This window comes from Helicoverpa zea, chromosome 13, assembly GCF_022581195.2.
Source record: "Helicoverpa zea isolate HzStark_Cry1AcR chromosome 13, ilHelZeax1.1, whole genome shotgun sequence".
NCBI lineage: Eukaryota > Metazoa > Arthropoda > Insecta > Lepidoptera > Noctuidae > Helicoverpa > Helicoverpa zea.
In genome coordinates, this window is record NC_061464.1 from 8,626,301 (window position 1) to 8,646,629 (window position 20,329).

The 20,329-nt window shown below is 34.3% G+C and overlaps 4 protein-coding genes across 8 annotated transcripts in view; 2 read left to right on the forward strand and 2 right to left on the reverse strand.

Annotated features, from left to right (window-relative positions):
• Positions 1–3,265, reverse strand: part of LOC124635579 (N-alpha-acetyltransferase 15, NatA auxiliary subunit) — an 82,537-nt gene extending 79,272 nt beyond the window's left edge. Inside the window, exons 1-5 of the mRNA XM_047171504.1 lie at positions 3,098–3,265; positions 2,734–2,818; positions 2,133–2,395; positions 856–1,163; positions 346–480 (exon numbers count right to left, since the gene is read on the reverse strand). Of these exons, the coding sequence (XP_047027460.1) occupies positions 346–480; positions 856–1,163; positions 2,133–2,395; positions 2,734–2,818; positions 3,098–3,154 (848 nt within the window). The 5' untranslated portion in view covers positions 3,155–3,265. The remainder of the gene's footprint in view (positions 1–345; positions 481–855; positions 1,164–2,132; positions 2,396–2,733; positions 2,819–3,097) is intronic.
• Positions 3,266–3,705: 440 nt separating this feature from the next.
• Positions 3,706–6,689, forward strand: LOC124635638. 2 transcript variants are annotated; one of them, XR_006985047.1, is made up of 2 exons: positions 3,706–4,731; positions 5,773–6,689. XR_006985047.1 is itself a non-coding variant. In XM_047171570.1 (1 exon), exon 1 carries the CDS (start codon positions 3,852–3,854, stop codon positions 4,533–4,535), a length of 684 nt encoding a protein of 227 aa, XP_047027526.1. In that variant the 5' UTR covers positions 3,706–3,851; the 3' UTR covers positions 4,536–4,855. The 2 variants fall into 2 exon arrangements, 1 of the variants encoding a protein (XP_047027526.1); XM_047171570.1 differs by lacking the exon at positions 5,773–6,689 and having other exon boundaries at positions 3,706–4,855.
• A 931-nt stretch (positions 6,690–7,620) lies between these two features.
• LOC124635636 lies at positions 7,621–11,479 on the reverse strand. Of its 2 annotated transcripts, XR_006985046.1 has the most exons (5): positions 11,228–11,479; positions 10,968–11,144; positions 10,420–10,754; positions 8,462–10,073; positions 7,621–8,377 (listed from the first exon to the last, which is right to left on the reverse strand). XR_006985046.1 is itself a non-coding variant. In XM_047171569.1 (4 exons), exons 3-4 carry the CDS (start codon positions 10,749–10,751, stop codon positions 9,431–9,433), a joined length of 975 nt encoding a protein of 324 aa, XP_047027525.1. In that variant the 5' UTR covers positions 10,752–10,754; positions 10,968–11,144; positions 11,228–11,479; the 3' UTR covers positions 7,621–9,430. The 2 variants fall into 2 exon arrangements, 1 of the variants encoding a protein (XP_047027525.1); XM_047171569.1 differs by having other exon boundaries at positions 7,621–10,073.
• Positions 11,480–14,511: 3,032 nt separating this feature from the next.
• On the forward strand, positions 14,512–19,817 carry LOC124635902 (nuclear transcription factor Y subunit alpha). Of its 3 annotated transcripts, none has more exons than XM_047171857.1 (9): positions 14,512–14,660; positions 15,359–15,537; positions 16,421–16,484; positions 16,944–17,069; positions 17,368–17,459; positions 17,778–17,966; positions 18,300–18,382; positions 18,487–18,583; positions 18,923–19,817. In XM_047171857.1, exons 2-9 carry the CDS (start codon positions 15,370–15,372, stop codon positions 18,995–18,997), a joined length of 894 nt encoding a protein of 297 aa, XP_047027813.1. In that variant the 5' UTR covers positions 14,512–14,660; positions 15,359–15,369; the 3' UTR covers positions 18,998–19,817. The 3 variants fall into 3 exon arrangements, with proteins under 3 accessions (XP_047027813.1, XP_047027814.1, XP_047027812.1); XM_047171858.1 differs by lacking the exon at positions 14,512–14,660 and adding an exon at positions 14,673–14,921 and having other exon boundaries at positions 18,496–18,583; XM_047171856.1 differs by lacking the exon at positions 14,512–14,660 and adding an exon at positions 14,674–14,921.
• The last annotated feature ends 512 nt before the right edge of the window (positions 19,818–20,329 follow it).

Here is a 20,329-nt window from a genome sequence, read left to right on the forward strand (position 1 = left end):
TTGAACACAAAAATAATTTCAGTCTCTTGCGGTTTCCCGCGGTTTCAACCACATCCCATGGAAACTATTTCCCATACACATGTAGCTTCCGAACAGTGAAACAATTTTACTCCTTATATTATTAACTAGCGACACGCTCCGGCTTCGCACGGGATAACAGTGTTTCCCTACTATTAAATGTATGTTATTATACATATAAACCTTCCTCTTAAATCACTCTATCTATTAAAGAAACCGCATGAAAATCGGTTGCGTAGTTTTAAAAACTTAAGCATACAAAGGGACAGAAAAATCGACTTTGATTTATACTATGTAGTGATATAGAATATGGATTAATTCACTCACTTATATACATCAAAGAAGGCCACTTTTTCCTCGGGAGTAATAAGTTGTTTAGCTTCTATAAGTTTTTCATAATACATCACATTCTCAGGGTTTCTCTTCAAGAGGTCTTCATAAACTGCCTCTGCTTCCTTAAACCTGGAAAAAGCATTTTTTTATATAAAGAGCCTGTTGCTATTATGTTTTTTATAATACGAATTAGTAGCTAATTTGGTATTTATTTCAGTAGCTTTGTAGTAAACTGCAATGCTTTCAAGAAGAGATACAACTTGGTAACTTAGGGTGGTACAAAATCAGAAAGTTGGTAACCAAGGGTAAAGGGACTGTTGTTTATAAATGCTTGCAAATATAAATTAACCGTGAGTGCAAAACTTTATCCACTTGATTGACACAAATTGTCAAGAAAAAGCTCAATATAAACTACAATCTTCTTTATAAATAGCCGCAATCTTGCTTAGCAGCTTGCTTAGCCTGTAATCTTGTTGACATATAACTACAAAATTCACAACTCACCTTTTCAATTTCAAATAATATTCACCAGAAGTTTCCTTAATGGATAACTTATCGAGGATCTGAGTTGAGAACTTGTGTAGGTGCTGCAATGCCCTTTCATACTGGCCTGACTCCGCCAGCACCATATTTTGGTATAGCAGCAACTCTGAATGCTCGTAATCATAAGGCCCCTTCATCTGGTTGGTGCGGAAGGCATCTAGGATGCTGTTTGCCATCTCATAGTCACCAAGAAGGTGATAACTCATGGCGAAACCAATCCACGATGCCCGTTGTGTCGGTCTGAGCATGAACAGTTGGTAACGAGTGTCCTGGAAGTAAATTATAGCTGTTCTTAGCCAAAATTTATTTCAGCAATTCGAAGTGCAGTTTCTGGTATGAAAAAACATGATTATTGTTATGAATATACCAAAATATGGTTGGATCTTTTGTAATCAAGATATTAATCAGTTTTATGGACTGTTTGATTAAGGTAATGGCTGAAATAATAAAGTTATGCAATATAAGTTTATGAAAGCATTATAGTATCTGAAATATAATAGTTACTTAGACAAATAATTTTTATATCCACTTTATCATTTCTGCATTTATAGCAATACTAGCTTCCGCCAGCGGCTCCGCCCGCGTGGTGTGTTGATAAAAAAGTTGTAGCCTATGTGTCAATCCAGGGTATCACCTATCTACATACCAAATTTCAAGCAAATCGGTCCAGCCGTTTTCGCATGATTGAATAACAAACATACATCCATACATTCTCACAAACTTTCACATTTATAATATAAGTAGGATTTATTAAGTTACAAATTACCTAGTTTATAGTTATAGCTGTCCTGACAATTAATAAAGTACAATTTTTAAATCAAGTGGCAGACTTATCATAGCATTATGAGGACATATTTTGTAAACAATTGGCCAAATAAATAGTAAACCACTTGCATACTCTCAAACAACAAAACAATAACAATCGCTCTGACATAATGATGACTGCTAATGTGACATCAGAATATAACATTTTCGAGATATGCACCATACCATTGAACAGTGCATATATTCCAGTTAAAAAAATAAGGATACTTGAAAAATATTCACAAACCACATTTTTCAGGATTAGCAAGTAGAGTTAATACTGCAATATGTTTGTGCTATGCGTTTGGTTATCCAACAACCAATATTTCCTTATCAAAAGGATAGGTTTCAATATTATTTCCATTCCCAATTCTACGAATATGTTGTTAACTAATGATGCATTAAATATTACAATAAAATACTAAATAACTCACTTTGTAACCTTCCAAATCACGCATCTGAATTTGTAACAAAGACAAATCTCGTAGGATCTGAATGTTTTCCTTCTCCCACTTGAGAGCATTACGGTAACATTTGATGGCCTCATCATACTTCTTGTCTGAACGTTGGAGCAGACCGTAGACGTGCCAGCACACAGGAGACTTAAGGTCATTGCGGAGCCCTCGGCGCACATACTCATAAGCTTCATCTTTGCGACCCAAGCAATTTAAAGTCAATCCTTTCATAGCCAGTGTTTCTGAAAAATTATAATTTCCAATAGGTCATATGCTCTCAGTAAAAATAATACAAATAATCCTCATTCATACAAATACAGTATACAGTATAGTAATAAAAATTATGAATGAATGCAGTATCTCAAGGAATGCTTGTCTAAACATTGATGCTTGATGTTTTGAAAACAATTTTACAAATCCATAAATGTAACAAAGAATTCTACTGTGATATTAAGGAAATTGTCAATAGATGCACCACTGAGCCATGAAATATTATTTTCTCTTTTAAAAAATGGGTTTTGTATCACTATTGGTTTATTTTATGTTTACTTTGATTTTTATTATTGTATTAAAAACTTACCTCCATGCTCTGCAAACTTAGGGTTTGACAGTATCTGCTTGGCAAATTTCAACCCATTTTTATATTGTTTATGTTCGTAACAGCGCTGTAAGATAATAAATTCACTTATCATTGAGTGTTTAACCTCTATTATTAGATGCAGCCAAAAGGGTGCTAGCCTAGAACAATTTGTACTTGAAAATATTAATGTTAATATGACAGACAGCACTTCATAAGAGGCGTAAATGTTTTCACTTGTGTCTTAGGATTAAGAAAGAGTATTTTAATACTCAATTTGCGACTTGCATTATTTTATAAATTGAAGATAATCGCTAAGAATGACAAGCAGCACCAAACCGAATTGTATGTTTACAATCTAACTTACCAAAATTCTTTTGAAAAGCGCATTTTCTTTAGGTGGCAAAGGATTACTGGGTGGCATTTTGTTCGAATAAGATGAAGTATCTTTTTATTATTTCACTAATAAACTGAAATAATTCTAAAAACCTCGTGGCTATAAACCAAAGAAGTCGATGAAGGATTGCTGTCTATGGACAACAAGAGCTGGTCACGTGACCAAATTGCCAGTACACAGATATATGAAAATATTTTCTGCGCTATTTCTGTACAAATTGAAAACTAAATCTTTATAAAAACTGATATTCGTCCCAGTTTATTGCTACAGCTAATTAATAGCCTGAAATCTGTTTTGTCATCGTAGTATGGAAGTCTTCAAAGTCTTTCTTTAGTTTTCATGTAGCATTTAATAGTATGCGAATGCAAGAAGGAGAAGCTTCCTAGGTGAGATTTATAACTGACTAATATGTAACTTAACACTTAGAACATCATAAACGTATTTTATATTAATATTTTTGTAAGTTATCCCTTATTTCTCTCTAAAATTATCATAAGTGCGTTTAGAAACTTTTTAGCTAAAACTCGTTTTGCAAACTGAACTTCGAAAAAACATGTCACCGTCAAAAAAATCTGTGAGCGAAGTGCTGTCAGTGTCAAAGTACTCAAAGTCAAATTTACATTAATTTGTTGTACAAAAGAATATAAAAATTGTTAAATTAACTGTATAACTTATTTAATTTCGTTCCGTTCACTTAAACCCCATTCAATATTGCTGAAGTAACATGGGCATAGAAAACATGCGTCGTTGGCCTATGTACATCGTATTTGCTGTGTGTATTTTATTGTTACTTTCACTATTTAATAGTTGGAGTGCGGAGACTGAATTGCGAAACAGAGTTTCGGAGATAAGTACACAACTTCAGGAATGCTCCAAGCAACAGACATCTTGCATGGAAGAATCTTTAACTTTACTTGAACAGCGCGACGGATATGTGATCAAAGTGAACGAATTAGATAAACAAAAATCTAAATTAGTTGACGACGTCGAAGAATTTAAGAGTAAGCTGTCGAAGTCTGAGGGCCAGGTGAATCACACGAAGGTGGATGTGGAGCTATGTAAGACAGAGTTACAGTCATTGAAGAACTTGCAAGTGAGTAAGACTGCCATAATAGAAACATTAAGGTTAGAGAAAGATACCTTGACAACTCAGTTAGCTGAGAGGAAGCAGAAGATAGAGGATTTAGAGAAAGAGATTGAGAAGCTGAAGATGGCTTTGACAACAAAGAGTGCATCAAATTCTTCAGCGTCCCCTAAGGTGACTCCGGCTGCCCAGCCGCCCAAGATGAGTCCAGCTCTGAGTGCCCACAACCCTATCAATGAACCAGTATTAGAGAATGATGCTAAGGAAGAGATTGAGGACACAAATGCCCTGAATGATGGCAATGACTTTGATCCTCAGTTATAATAAGTTTAGTTTTATGATTAGTTTGTAATTGGTGGCCTGATGGTGTGATAATTACAATTACCATGTAGAGGACAAAGAATGAGGCTGATGGTAGAAAGGCTATAAGCTTAACTAATGTACATACCAATGTATGAAATTGAACTGTTACATATTTCCAAACTGATAAGAAATTATGTTCACTCCCTTTTATATATTTACTAGCTTTCCGCCCGCGGCTTCGCCCGCGTGGAATTCGGTTCACCCCTCCCGCTGTGGGTTAGCAGCGGTGAGGGAGTGTCAGACTCTTACTGACTAAAATCGTCGTGTTCCGTCCTAGGCCTTTTATATACCAGGGCCGCGGTACCTCTTTCGAACAACCCGCAGCCGCGGCTGGCCCTGGCGCTACTGGGCCCCACTGATTTCAAAACAGACTAATTCGCGGCGAACCTTAACACCACGATACAGAAAAGCACAACGCCATCTATCGAGCTATCGGGAAGCTCGCGATTGAACAATGAGCTACAGGTTAAAGCGCGAGATATCATTGCACTTCTTACGTATCTTAAAAAAACAACGTCACCACGTTTTAAAAAGCTATCATTCCACTTCTTATGTATTTTAAAAACACATCGTTACCACGTTTTAAAAACACCCAGCGCCATCTATCGCATACCTCAAGAACGAAATAACTTAACTAATACTTATACCAATTAGTAATTCGTTGAATTATAGTTAATTCAGGATAAGTAGATGTAAAAAAAACAGTTAAGACGATAAAACAAATCGTACGTCATCCCTCGGGAATTCCTCATTTTCGAGGATTCATTATCGTATCATTTAGCTTCTAAATTTATATGTTCATATTCGTTTGCAATATATAAGTAGATGTAAAAAAAAACAGTTTAGACGATTAAACAAATTGTACATCATCCCTCGGGAATTCCTCATTTTCGGGGATTCATTATCGTATCATTTAGCTTCTAAATTTACATGTTTATATTCGTTTGCAATATATTACCTTGTTTTAAACGACACACAGCGCCATCTACAATCCATCCATCAAGCAAACAATATTTTTGTTTTCCCTCGGGAATATCTATTTTTTTCGGGATAAAAAGTACCCTATTATTTAATCCGGACTTCTAACTTTACGTCTGCAAAATTTCAAAGCAATCGGTTCAGTAGTTACGGCGTGAAAGCGGAACAAACAAACAAACAAACAAACAAACTCACTTTCCGATTTATAATATTAGTAAGGATGTAATAAAAGTACATAATGTATGTATGTATTGAAGTGAATGATAACATAAAAATATGTTACTTTGATATGATTGCATTGATGCACTATTTTTTTGGTGTTAATCCTTTTTGTTTAATTAAAAAAGGTATGTAGGTAACATGAGTCCTGAAAATAACTTGCCATATTGTTGCCTATTTATACTGTAATATTATGAAAGGTCTAAAAAAATCAATATTACTTGTGTAACTTACTTTTAAAACTTTTGTAGGTTTCACACCTACGAAAGTATTCTTAAACTTGATTTATAATTTTTCCAATTGGGTATTTTTTTAAACCTGTGGAATTTGTTTTGTGCTATTAATCAATATCATGTTCTTATTAAAGCACAGTCACTCCATAAGTGCATTTACGTAAGTTATTGTATTTACATGTTACTACAATATGCCTTTCTACTGTCATAGTTCCAAAAATGCATTTGGTATTTTTAATTTTCTACTATTATACTCTATGATGTAAGGGCTCGATAAAACTCCGCAATTTATGTGCAATTTCAGGTTTAGCCATAATTATTCATACTCGACTAGTAATTATTTTAGATAAGATTTCTTAAATCACAAGTATTGTTAATATGGATATTGGTATTAATAGCTAGTTAGTAAAAGCCATGTTGGTGCCAGAAAGATGTATTTAGATCTGACAGGTGTAATAGTTATTTATTTTGCTCAATTTTTGAAATTGAATCCCAGTTCCCAATTCATTGATTTAATAAGAGTAGGCTTCCTATAAAAATTAAAATATTAAATTATTAATGAAGTATGTTTTGAATTCTGTCGTCCAGTTATGTACGTATTTATGTGTAATATTAGTAATGTAATGTTTTCGTATTTGTCTTTTATATAGTTGAGGAATAAATTGTATAGATTTTTCCTTTTTTATTACTTTTGTTTTATTGATTACACTTTCTACAACTACCTTTAAATGTTGTCATTACTAAAGTGGGTGTAAAACGACACACAATGAATTTAAACGGCAATAATTTCTGTTTAATTTGTTTTACAATTTGCCTACCTAAAAAACCTATACATAATTCGATATTTACTTTTGCAATTTATTTACCTTCTATTTTTTTTACCGTCTGAAAAAAAACCCTCTTGTCAGTTTCACTGACGGCCTTTTCCCTTACATAAATTAATTGTCGCATAAAGCTAACATTGAAAAAGAAAGGCGCTGTACTTTCATGTCCCGTATACATACCTTTAGCATTACTATTTCACACTAGCGGATTTTCCGCCCGTTTGTTGCGAGCGGATCGTATAAGTAAAAACGCGTAAGTTTTTTTATCGTGTGTAAGAATCATATTGTTTTTTTTATAAATATTCGCTTTTTGCGATAGAGGTTTTCAATGCTTTATCTGACCGTGTTTTACTTACTGCAGAGATCAATAAATATCTTTGAATTTTTAAGAGCACTGAATACCTCACAATACTCAATACCTAATCTTGGAATTCTATTGCATAATAGGTACCTCGCTGATACTTTTATACGATAGTATTTGTCTTTTCTTTATTACAAAAATGAAAATCGCTACACTATTTATAACGGTAAGTAAATAGATAGCGACACTTTAAACCGCAGGTATAAACAGCATTAAATTCTTGCAAAATGCAAGCCTTTGTTCTTAGCCAATTAACGGGAAAACGATTTCTTTATGCATGCAGCCCAATTAAGTTATTCTAATTGACAACTCAAGTTATGTCACACAATTGTGTTTGTTTTTTCAACAGCCATAGAAGATGGGTTCAAAGATTAGATTGTCACACATAACCCTAATTAGTGAAAATATTTTAATTAATTAAAACTCAGTAGTATTTCTAAACAAGTTTTATTTACCTTATACATCTCTAGCATAATCAAAACAAAAATAATTCCCATCGCCATTACTTCACAAGTAATGAGTTAACAACATAAAACTTAAAGTAGTTAAAACTAACAACATACAATTGGCAATCTCATTTACAATCCATTTGCCCAATTCCTTAAGCCAAAACATAAAATAAAGAAATAGCAGTTGTTTGCAACTCCTGTACTATCCATACGCGAATATTAACCTAATTACCATGATTGGTCAAGCTAATTAAAACATTTTGTGAGTGTAATTGACTTTATGACAAACTAGGTACCATAGAGTGAATTAAGTAATCCAATTTTGCGTCACTATCAGTATAGTTTTACTGGATCACATTACAAATTCACAACCGACAGACATTTTGTAAAAAGGCGGCCGACAGAAATATATTTTTTTACGATTTTCGTAAATGAAACAACATGCAAGTCACAATTTTAAAATAAGTTCTATTTCTAAGCTAATTTTCGTAATTATAATTAATAACTATTCCTAATGAATAGAAGCTACAAGTCGGTGGTAAAAGAATAGTGGAATAGACAGAGATCGTATTAAGGCAATAAAACCGTCAATTAAGATAAAACAGAATAATTGTGACTTTTATTAGAAGTCGATAACGACCATTTTGGTAGAATTAAAACATCACAAAGACCAGACTCCACCAAAGCGGAATGGAGTAAAGCAGTTTTACACTACCAATAGAATTTCTGGAACAAAAAATCCGCTCTTCTTTTAATAGAGTCTGGGCGAAATGTTTGCTAAATTCAATAAAGAAAATGGTGTGTATCAAGTCTAAGGTTCAAAATCATGCCACGCGTAATGCGACAGAATATGGGAATTTATGTATGGCGTTATTTCAGAGGTGACTGACCCACTGACCGATGGCGCGCGTCTGCATGCGATAGACGCGGTCAGCTGTCGCACGTTCATATTCAGACTTTTGTCGCACGATTGCCGAAATGGCACGAAACTGAACTAATCACAAATTTATTCTCATCGAAACTGATGGTTTTTTGGCTTTACAAAGCTAAGAAGAAATAATTTTTTTGCAAACAGAATATTCAAGAAATGAAAAGTATTAACGAAAAGTTACATAATTTGATACCTAAGTATAAAACTTGGATTTTAATCTCTAAAATCGAAGGTTACAAGATTCTAAGATTTTAAAGAAATAAAAAGTTACTACATGGTAGTAAACCCCATATGAGGGATGATTTTTCGGCGCGCAAAACACATCTATATTATATTCACTCGCCTTACCTAGTAGTTGGATAAAGTAAAACTTTGGTAGTTAGAATACAGCAGTAAAACATTAAAAATCATTGCTAGCATACAAATTCATATCGTCAAGAGGTACAGTTGGTCACATTGTAAACATACAAAAAAATAAATGCTTTAACATAGAAAAATACAATATCTTCTTTATATCACATGGTTATCAATAGTATAAATTGCTTTCATCTAATGGGTAATTTTACTGTCAAATTCGTTTGTTCTATAAATATTTATGTAAGTAAATGGATAGGTAGCCTCTACCAATACAAGAATCATGCATTTTGTGTGCTTAAATTATAAAGTTTGGTCACTGGAAGGATAATAAGAATAATTTTCATGCAATCAATGAAAGAAAAACATGAAATGGCAGTAATAAAATTATTCCTAGTGCCCTTATACAATACAATAACAAATAGTAGAAACTATTTCATAACAATTTACAAACTGGCAACATATTGCTTCTAATAAATTCGACAGTAAAATTAATAAATCCTATTTCTAAACTTTCTTAAGTTCCTCTTCTTTAGCAACCTCCTCAAAAGCAGCCAGCAGGTTCCTTCTACACTTACTGTCATCTGTATACTGTAATGCCCAAATTATATACTCACCAACATTCAAAGGATCTTCTGAGTAACTTATTTGTACTTTACACTTCCTTTCCCATTTCATAGCATCAGTACTTCGACTGTTCCTTGTTCTAGTGAACTCTATGTAGCCGTTACACTCAACAGCTAATTTTGGCAACTGGGCATTAAGTGTATCATGTGACCTGCCTGAATCTGTTCCACTTGTGGAAGGAAGACAGTCCCCTTGTCCGACTTCATTGTTGGGAGGTGTGACCGGCACACACTTCCTCTTCACCTTACGTAAGCCATCGCCTTTGCTGCTTATATCTGAATCATCGTCTGGGAATGATCTTTTCAATGTGTTGTGATCTAGTTCATTAATATTTTCTACATCAGGCCCACTTTTGTCAGTCTTTTGATTCTTGTCTATGCTAATTTCATCTTGAGGCTGGCAACCCTCAGCCCACTCTGGGCTGTTGCAGTTGGACCTGAGCAGCCTCCTTTTGTGACATCTGTCTTTTGTTCTTATGATTTCAGGGGAGTGCAGTAGACTAGCCAGGACTGAGTCATCTTTCCTGCAATTTATAATTTTCATAATCATTTAGTGAGGTAACCAAAATTTATTACATATAAATTAATTACATATAAATTAATTACATTGAGTGTATTTAAAAATCATTTTATTCCTACCCAGTGTAGCCATGTGAAAAAAAGTTGAGACTTCAACCTGCCATCTTTTTAGTGAAGAACACTTATCTACTGTTTATTATGTGTCTTGCTCTAATTAGATAAATATTTTTTCATTTTCTTTGTGCTAATTTAATCAAGTTTTGGGATACAGGCAGATAGAAAGCAGGGTTAGATAAAAAAAAACAAATTTACAAAAGCACCTATTTTAATTAATAACTTTTTAATACAAACCTTTGCACTCTCTCATGCCTCGTTTGAATCTTATTTATACTTTCAACTGTAGTGAAATCATGGCGTGAACATTGCATATCATATTTTAGGAAGGCTGTAACTTTTTTTCTTGTTTTAATGGTCCGTCCGAACCATTCAAGCATAGCATCGTCAGATAAGTACAGTGCTAAGTTGTACCGTTCATTATCTATCATGCGTTTGTACCAGCTGATAAATGTTCTAGCTTGTTGACGTTCACAGAATTTGTTGCTCGTATTGTTGTTGGTTTCATGAGATGCCTTCATTAGTTTTACTTGACTGGTACGCTTATGAGGTGTGGCTGGTGATGACATTTTCTGTAACATTATAAGAAGCCAATTAGTTTTGGCTGGGCGGAACAACAGTCCCATTTTCCAATGTTTATCTAATTAGAATGGTTAGAATGCTGTTATGGTTTTTTGTTATATGATTATCTTACGGAGTTAATGGTATCTACGGTAAACTTTAAGGTTTTCAAATCTTTACCCAACCAGCAAGGCTAATGAGGGTTTATAAACACAATTACTTACATTTATCAGATAATATTTCTACAACTCTATGAGAACTCTTCGCGTCATGCGCCAAGCTCATGCGTAGCCTTGCAAGTCGCTGCTTGCTTTCCTCAATGTACGTAATTATCGAGAGATTTATTTCTAACAGTTCCTTGTGCAGTAACGTAACTGCCTGGCTGTTCGAAGATATATTTTCTGTAAAAACACAACTTTTGTAACATAGTCATCCAAAAAACAATTGAAACATGACAACCTTCGATATTTAAAACATAACCTACTTATACACTTTACAGCTTCTAACGATAAATGTTCACGGGATAAATCATCGGATATTGTCGAATTCATCTTATGTCAGCGATTGTTTATATACACATCCGTGGTTTTATTCACAAAACTTTACTTTTGAATACACTCATTCACGAACAAAAGCAAGAAAAGCAAGCGAGCGTCGTTTTCGCAAAACAAAATGGCAACCATAAACTATTCTAAACTTCTAAACTGAACTTTAGTTTGGCGTTAGTACAAGATCTCAGGCATCAAAGAAACTTCTGTCCTTTTCACATTCTCAAAGTATAGTTTCAATATTTTGAATTTAACGTAAAAGTAAATGCTAAAGATTCCAAAAATGTTCTACAATGATATGGGACGCAATTTTGACTGATATCATGGACAATCTCAAGTCGTTTTTTAACCGTCAAATCCGTAGCGGACCCCAATCGGGGTCTGAACATCAATGTCACCGTAAGCTCGGTTTAGACCCCAATTGGGGTCTGCGAATCAGTCATACACTTTCCTAATTATTTACGCTCATATTTATTTTCTTTCCAATCAAACCACATTTGTGAGTACTAAATAAAATAACTAAATAAATGTAAATTATTATTACGCATTCAAACCTTTCATATTTAGCATCCCGTTAGAAATATACCTTTTTAAAATCCAATCGTAATTACCGGGAATTCTGATCGAACTCGCCATGTTTGTTTACATTTGTTGTTTTTTTAAATTTGAAGACGCATAGACAAGATGGCGACGGTGATAGAAGTTTTGCATCGAATGATCCGATTCGTTAAAATAAAGAATCGATTTAATAATTTTATATTATTTGATATTATAATATTACTAAATTGCACTTTTGTATACTTACCATAATCTGAAAATAAATTAGGAAAAGTAAAATGACTTAATTTATTTTGAAAAAAATGCTAGAAAATCAGTGGTAGAAAATACGTTGTAGCCGGAATAAAAAAAATCTTCGGTTTTTAGGGTTTCTGAAGACGGCAAATGAAGACTTATTCTTCGGGTGTTTTATGTGCAGGATTCCTGTAGATCTGCCAAACTTAATGGCGATTCGTTACTTCCAACTTTTTAACTGAGCGGCAAAGCTATTTGACGAGAGCCGTAGTTAGGTGTAGTTATCGCAAAATTTTATGACGATTTTATTGTTTGAAGGGGCAAATAGTTCGCTGTTCATCGAAAGCTGGTCCAAGATGGAAAGATGGCCGCCGCCGACTTATTTTTAACCGTCTTCCCAAAAAGCGGAGGTTCTCAATTCGACCGTTTTTTTTTGTATGTTTGTTACGCGATTACTCAGCCATTTATTTATCGATTTTGATGATTCTTTTTTTGTTTGATAGCGTGTACTTCCGAGGTGGTCCCATTATCATTAGGTCAGGATCTGATGATGGAACCTTGAGAAATCGAGGGCGACTTTCGAAAGTTGCAGAAATACATAGGTTGAAATCTTATCACTCAGGTGTTTGCCTGGTAGCACTATTCAACAGTGAAGGCTTTGAGCTGACCTGATGATGGAGACCAGTGAAGGTCGAGGGAACTCGACAACTGAATATTTAAACTTTCTCGTGTTTGTGCTTATATTATTCGTATTTACGAGGCCTCTGCAACAGTGAAGGAGATGGAGACGAGAGAAGTACGGTTGTCGAGTTCCCTCGACCTTCTCTGGTCTCCATCATCAGGTCAGCTCCAAACCTTTACTGTCTCATAGTGTTATCAGATATACATCTGAGTGTCAAGTTATAACCTTATCTATGCTTACAATTTTCGAGAGCTGCCCTCGATTTCTCAAGGTTTCCATCATCAGATCCTGGACCGGTATTGTTTCTCATCATCAAATAAGTACATACCTTTGGTAGTTACAAATTGCATTATATTTCAGAACACCCGCATACCCTCCGCCGAAACAAAAATGTTAGAATTGTTGAGAAATAATATAAGAATAAATTAAAATTCCGTAATAGGTAATAAAAATTCAGTTAAAGTTAAAAATTATTACGAATGACGCAACACCAAAATAAATAATACATATAAAAATTTAATGCTAAAAACTTAAATATCTTTTTTCTTAACAACAAAAACAAATTGAACCTATAATTTAAAATTAATAAATAAAATTGAAATAAGTTGCTATTAAAAAATAGGTATATATAAAATTGGTATTCGATTATTTATAATAAATTTCCGATTTAGGTATCGAATGCACACCGCTGATTGAAAAAAAAAAAATACTCCATTCCAAACTCTACTTGTCTGTGACTTGACTGATCTTGTAAATTGTTCATTTTTATTGTGTATTTTATGTGCTGATTTTTTAGTTATTGAACATAAATAAGTGCACGAAATGTATTGCAACGGATTGAAAATGTTATAAATATGACGTTTGTGTTGTGTTTGAGAAAGTGATGCGATTACTTATTGGTAAGTTTTCACCAAATTTGAAATGCCTAACTTTTCGATAGACTTAAAAACACCGTAATTATTATCTTTTTCTGAATTAACTGACCCCATTTGACCTTTGCACGTTGTTTTCAAATAAGTGAGCTCTAAAGTTATAGTTAAAATACTTCTGATCAGGCATTACGGACTTAGAATTCATGTGTTGAAAGTTAGTACAAATTTTTTACTTCCATGTCGCGATTCAAAATATCCCGCCGAATCAACGGTAAAGTCATATGTCAAAATCTTGTCGAGCAGAGGGGTTAAGCAGTTTTCGTAGAACCCGGTTTTTTAATAAATTTTTAAAGAGATTTAAAATTTTAACCATGGCATGCGAAGTATCAAAGATTGATGATATTAACGGTTTCTCAGATAGATTTAAACATAGAACCTCCCTGGGTATTTTTAATAATGGGAATATTTTTTTGGATTCAACGTTATGCTTATTCCATTCTAATGAATACAAAGCAGCTACCTATCACAAATGTTTTTCCGAATATTTATCCATTATGTCCGTTCAATTCTTTTTAGCATTTGTTAAAATATTCACATTTACGTTGATAATGCGAAATATATAACTTTCCCTACGTTCAGCTGTAGTTTGCGTAAGTAAACATATGAAATTAATGGACAATAGAGAATTATTATTTTGTGTAGAAGTTTTTTAAAGTCGCCGTTTAAATAATTTGAGGAATAAATAACATTTTGTTTCTTTCCTTAAACAATTCTGTTGCATAAAAATGCCTAGTTCTTCAGAATTTAACGTTTATTTTAATGGTTTATCGAGATAGGCTAATTTCAACCATAGACAATGTATTAATTACGTGAACGATTGGATAGCTGAGGAAGCGCAGGGGAGCGCGCTTGTTTGGGAGTGGTAATGCGTCGAACCAATCTACTGCGTTCTTGCGATCATTGACTTCGGCCATTGGTCTATCTTTTGTCAACCAATCATCGGAAAACCAGTGAGGACCCAATGTAAGTTTACAATTTATTTTCGCCGAATATTCTATTGTGATGGCTGTACCGGCAACTATTTGGAAATACGCGAAAACTACAAGAATTCAAGTCAAAGTTTCAACCATGTCTGACGAAATTACGTGAAAAGCAGCAGCCATTTTGATTACGTTGCACTCCTTGGCCTCGTAACAGTGACGTGTAGAGTTTTCCGTGTGATGATAGTGCGATATAATTCTCGAAGTTTTCCCTTTTCGGAAGATTCGCACATCGTAGAAAGTTGTAAGTTCATGGTACTTTAATCTCGACAGATCAAACACCAGACTTGACGCTCGTAGGCACATAAGCCTTCGCCGATATAAATTCCCTTGAAGCACTATATTGTAACTCGTGCAACCTTCACGCTTATCTAAATGTCCACGAGAGACAGATTGCGTCTTAAAGAATTGAGGAAATTTCCTTTAAAAACTTTGATAAGTTATTGTTGTTGAAGTTCAGTTTGTTATCATGTCAATCTTTGGTCCTCTTATTAGAAGAACTTTTTTTTATTTTGGGAATTTTAATAATGAGACATCATCATAAATATGCCCAGCCTGTTATGTTAGGATCAGTTTCTACTCTCCATCTTAGTCTTTACCATATCACATAATAATATATTTTCTTTGCCATGATATTTCAACCCACTTAAAATAATAATTTATATACGCTGTCGATTCCAGAGTAATTAAGAATGGAGCACGCTCAAATCCAGGGCTCTGATGGAGCTCAGGTGATGACAATAAACGGGCAGCAACTGCAGGTGCTGCAAATGAACAACTCTGCACCACACATGATACAAGGCCCTAACGGACAGCAAATTGTGGTACATGCTGTGCCCGCTAGTGCCCCTGCTATACAGGTAACATGAACATTTACATATAAAAATGTATGTAAGTATGTATGTTAATATTAAAATATGTTTCTTATTCCATAGTAAATAATATTATATATTTTATTCCCTTTGCGTAAACACCAACTCTTAAAAATCTGCTCCTAAGATAACCCACTGATGAAATTACTCTTCAACTAACCCGTGGTGATACCCATGTCCAAAGGGTACTACTTCCTGCACCCATAATATACAAACTCTATGTTGTTCATGTAAAAGCTGTATTATACTATATTATTCATACTAGCTTCTGCCAGCGGTTTCACCCGCATCCCGTGGGAACTACTTCCCATACTGGGATAAAAAGTAGCCTATAGCCTTCCTCGATAAATGGGCTATCTAACACTGAAAGAAATTTTCAAATCTGACCAGTAGTTCCTGAGATTAGCGCGTTTAAACAAACAAACAAACTCTTCAGCTTTATAATATTAGTATAGATAAAATCCATCATAGTTATAAAGATGCTCACAAACTTTCGCCTTTATTGTTTTATGTTATTTGTGATTGTTTTTCTTGAAATGAGAATAACTACTTTCTAATACACCATGTAATTATTACACATGCTATCAGATTGGGACACCGCAAATCCAGGTAGTAGTATCAAACATAATATTTATTCTAGATTTGTTAATATTACCTACATTATTTTGATTGAAACTACTTCAAAAAGACAAAAATAAAATATCTTTTGTTAAATACTAATAATTACTATAAGTGCCTTGTCATAACTTTAATCAAAATTGGTTCAGCAGTATAAAAAAAATCTCTGCCATACAAGATTTTCCTTTCCCATTTATCAATCTGTCAGAAATTGATGTTCATTATATTTAATATTCATGCATAATTATTTCAGGTGGCAACACCAAACGGTCAGCAGCTTCAGCAGTTACAAGTTGTGCCTATATCTAGCATTCAAGGTATGTGAAACTTTCTAAATATAACTTTAAATCAAGGAAGAGAAAGAACATGTGGAAGTGCCATTCAGCTTTTGCGACGCAACTTTTTTCGCCGAATCGCAAAATGATCGCCAGAGCTCAGTGACATAGAAACAACCTTATTAAAATATCATAGCACTTATATTGATAAATGATGCATTTACGCTAAGATGAATTGAATGAAGCTAATGGTAATTGTTTTCTGTGTTTTGAAATGTAGATTTAAGATGTGGGAATTTGGCGACACTGGTTCTCGTAATGTACGCAGGGCACTTTCACACGTTCTTTCTCTTCCATGCTTTAAATGTAGCTATTTACCTCCAAAACTTCCTCCCAAGTGGTTAATTAATGCTTAAAACTAATAATGGCATATAAAATATTATTTATCATCTACAATTGTTATATTTTCTGCCATAATAATTTGTTTGTTTAACATTACAGCTGGAGGTAACATACAGCCGATGCAATTGGTGCAGACTCCAGACGGACAGACATTCATTTACCAGCCAGTAGCAGCCAGCGCTCAGCCTACCATAGACCAGCACCAGATCATACACCAACCTACAAGTGAGTTATAATTTGCCATTGATAAGTGAAACATATCTACATGATATTTTAAAGTGGAAAGATTTGATTGTTTGACACCAAAATGAAGGAGTTTTACTGTGACAAGTGAAATAGATTATATTATAAATGTTTACAATAAGTAAAACTCTTCGTTAACGTTTAGGTAAATTCGGAAGACCCCTTTGATTTTTTAAGTATAGATAGAGAATGTTGAATTTGTTTTTTTTTTTTTAATATTATTTCCCCTAAATCTTGTACTTAGCCTATCTTTGACGTGATATTATTTTTCCTATTTCAGTGATAAATCTGAACGGTAATTTGGTGCAAGTGGCGGGTGTCGGCAATGCAGTTCAGGCACAGCAGATAGTAAACCAACCTAATATTGTTATGGTTAGTAAAAATCACTTGACAACCAAAGAAAATCTTTGTCTAGACATCTCCATACAAAATTTTTCTAACATGTTCCTACAATTTTACTGTAGGTAATTAGATTGAAACAGCAGCTTAAATATTACTTACCAATCCAGTAACTGTGGATTCCAATAACTTATCTGTCTGTGGAATAATGTGGATTTGCTTACAGAGCCTCATACAAGTTATGTCCAATTCCTATCTCTAGTTATCATGTCAACAAAGAGATATAATGTTGGGCACTGCCGTAAGACTATCTATCTATCTTTCTTTACCTATCTTTGTCTACAATTTCAGATGGTAAACAACGCAAACAACAATGCCGGAGCGAGTACTTCAGTGTCGGAAGGCGCCAGTTCATCCGCCGCAGGGTCTGATGAGGAACCACTTCTGTACGTCAACGCGAGGCAGTACAAGCGCATTCTGAAGCGAAGAGCTGCCAGGGCTAAGCTGCACGAGCAAGGGAAGATACCTAAGGAAAGACCTGTGAGTTTTGACCCTTGAAGATTACGGCTTTTTGCCATTTTTAGAGACTATCTTACGATTAGATGCACCGTAAAAGTAGGAAGGCGGGACCTTCTACATATTTAATACTTATAAATGTTAAATAATTATTTATCCTTCTTCATATTTATGACGATTTGACTTGTAATTTTTTGTTTGTAGGATATGAATTCCTAATCCAAGAAATAGAACCGAGATAGTCTTAAACGTTTTTGTATGGAGAAAATTTAGAAGATACTGTGCTAAAAGCATTTTAGTTAAAACAAAGCTGTATAACATTCAAATATTAAATTAATATCGTTTTTCTATCCTCAGAAATACCTTCACGAGTCGCGACATAGACACGCGATGAACAGAATACGAGGCGAAGGCGGCAGATTCCATTCAGGCAGCAGAAAGTGAGTTTATAATACTTTTCCATAAACACCTACATATATTCCACTATATAAGTTATTGTGTAAGGGTAATGAGAACTTTATATTTATTTGTTTGGAATGTGCTGACATTACAGGAATATGGAGAATATGGAGCAAATCAGCGACGACCAGAAGTTGCTGGAAGATATCAAACCCGATACTGTTTCAATCACAATCATACAGGTATTTTTTTATAAACTGCAATAATAAAGATTTATGAAGTTGAGAATGTCGCTACACGGCAATACTTCTGTACCAGCAGTTCCACCCACGTCCCGTGTGAGCTACTGCAAACACCTGGATAAAAAATCCTATATATAGCCTTCCTTCGGTAAAGGGGCTTATAAAACACTCAGACAATTTTTCAAATTGGACCACTAGCTTCTGAAATTATTAGCGCGTTCAAGGAAATAAACAAACTCTTTAGCTTTGTAACATTATAAAATAGTACAGATTAATTATTTTAACGTATGTACATAGTATCTTAAACATTTTATTTACTGTAAAATTATTTTTTTTCAGGATGATGAAACTCAAGAACAACAGCCAACTCAGTGGAGGCGGTTAGCACCGCAGCAGACTCTTCAATCCACGTAGCAGTTGTCTGATGAAGACGAGACCTAAGGAGACTGTCTGTGACCGAGTAACTGGCTGACAAACAGTGCTGACTGGGTTCCAGTCTAGTGACAAGCAAATGTTCGAGTGAATTCTGTGTCTTTTGGCACAGCAGTGTGCAATGCTCAGTCCGTGAGCTAAACTGTGACTCCTAAAACACCAGGATACCATAAAGGCTGATTGTGAATAAACTTCGTATGTTAGAGGCTAAGTCAGTTTTATACAAGTAATCTATACTAATATTATAAAGAGGAAAACTTTGTTTGTTTGGTTGTAATGGATAAACTCAAAAACTACTGGACCGATTTTAAATATTCTTTCACCATTAGAAAGCTATATTATCTGCGAGTAACATAGGCTATATTTTATCCCGGTGTGGGCAGTAGCTCCCGTGGGACTCGGGTGAAACCGCGGGAAAACGGCTAGTAATAAATATCAACATTTTGGTTAGTTTTGTGATGTGATTTTAAGGAATTTGTTAACTGTTTTGATTCCAAAATTATGGTGTGATCTATTTTTTATTGTTAAACTTTATGAATGTGGAATGTGAAAGTTGTCTTTATTCATTTGAGTCAGTTTCTGTGAATTTCTTCTTTTTTAGCCTTCATTTTAACAGTTATTATTCCATTGTTTTATATTAGAAGCCAAAGAGCTGTTCTGATAGTTTCACAGTTTGTTTTTGAAAGTTTTCGGGTGACTTGTATGTATGTAAATATTTATGTTAGTGATACTCTTAAGATTTTAACTGAGGAACTTTTATAACGCAATTTAAGTACAAAATAAATATGCACTTACAAAAAAATATGATGTATTATTTTATTGGGAAATTAGAAATGAAAACATCATTTGTGTTCAAAAACTTTATCATAAAGAGATTCGTAAACATTATCCCAAAAAAAGATCAGGTAGATTAGTTGATTACATAAACTACAAAATTAGTTACTAATAAATATATATACAACTAACTTATTACCTAATATATACACTTACTATAAATAAAAATATTTAAAAAATTGCATCAAAAAACTCCTCCTCATCGCTGCCCACCGGGAGTGTACCCAAGAGGCTGGCAGCATTGCCACGTTGGATGGCAATGCTTACTTTTTGGCCAAAATAAAAACCAGCCCTTGGGTCACCTGAAGTGTCAGCAAGTCGCTTAGCGATATCCTTATATAGGAGATGAGCACTTGGACCCCACGGCCCGAGGGTTTCAACCCCAAACGGCTCAAAGGTATAGTTACCCACCAGGGTACTATATTTGCGCCGTTTGAGGTCCTCTGCAGCCGCAGCAGCGGAACCAGCACATCGCGCCGA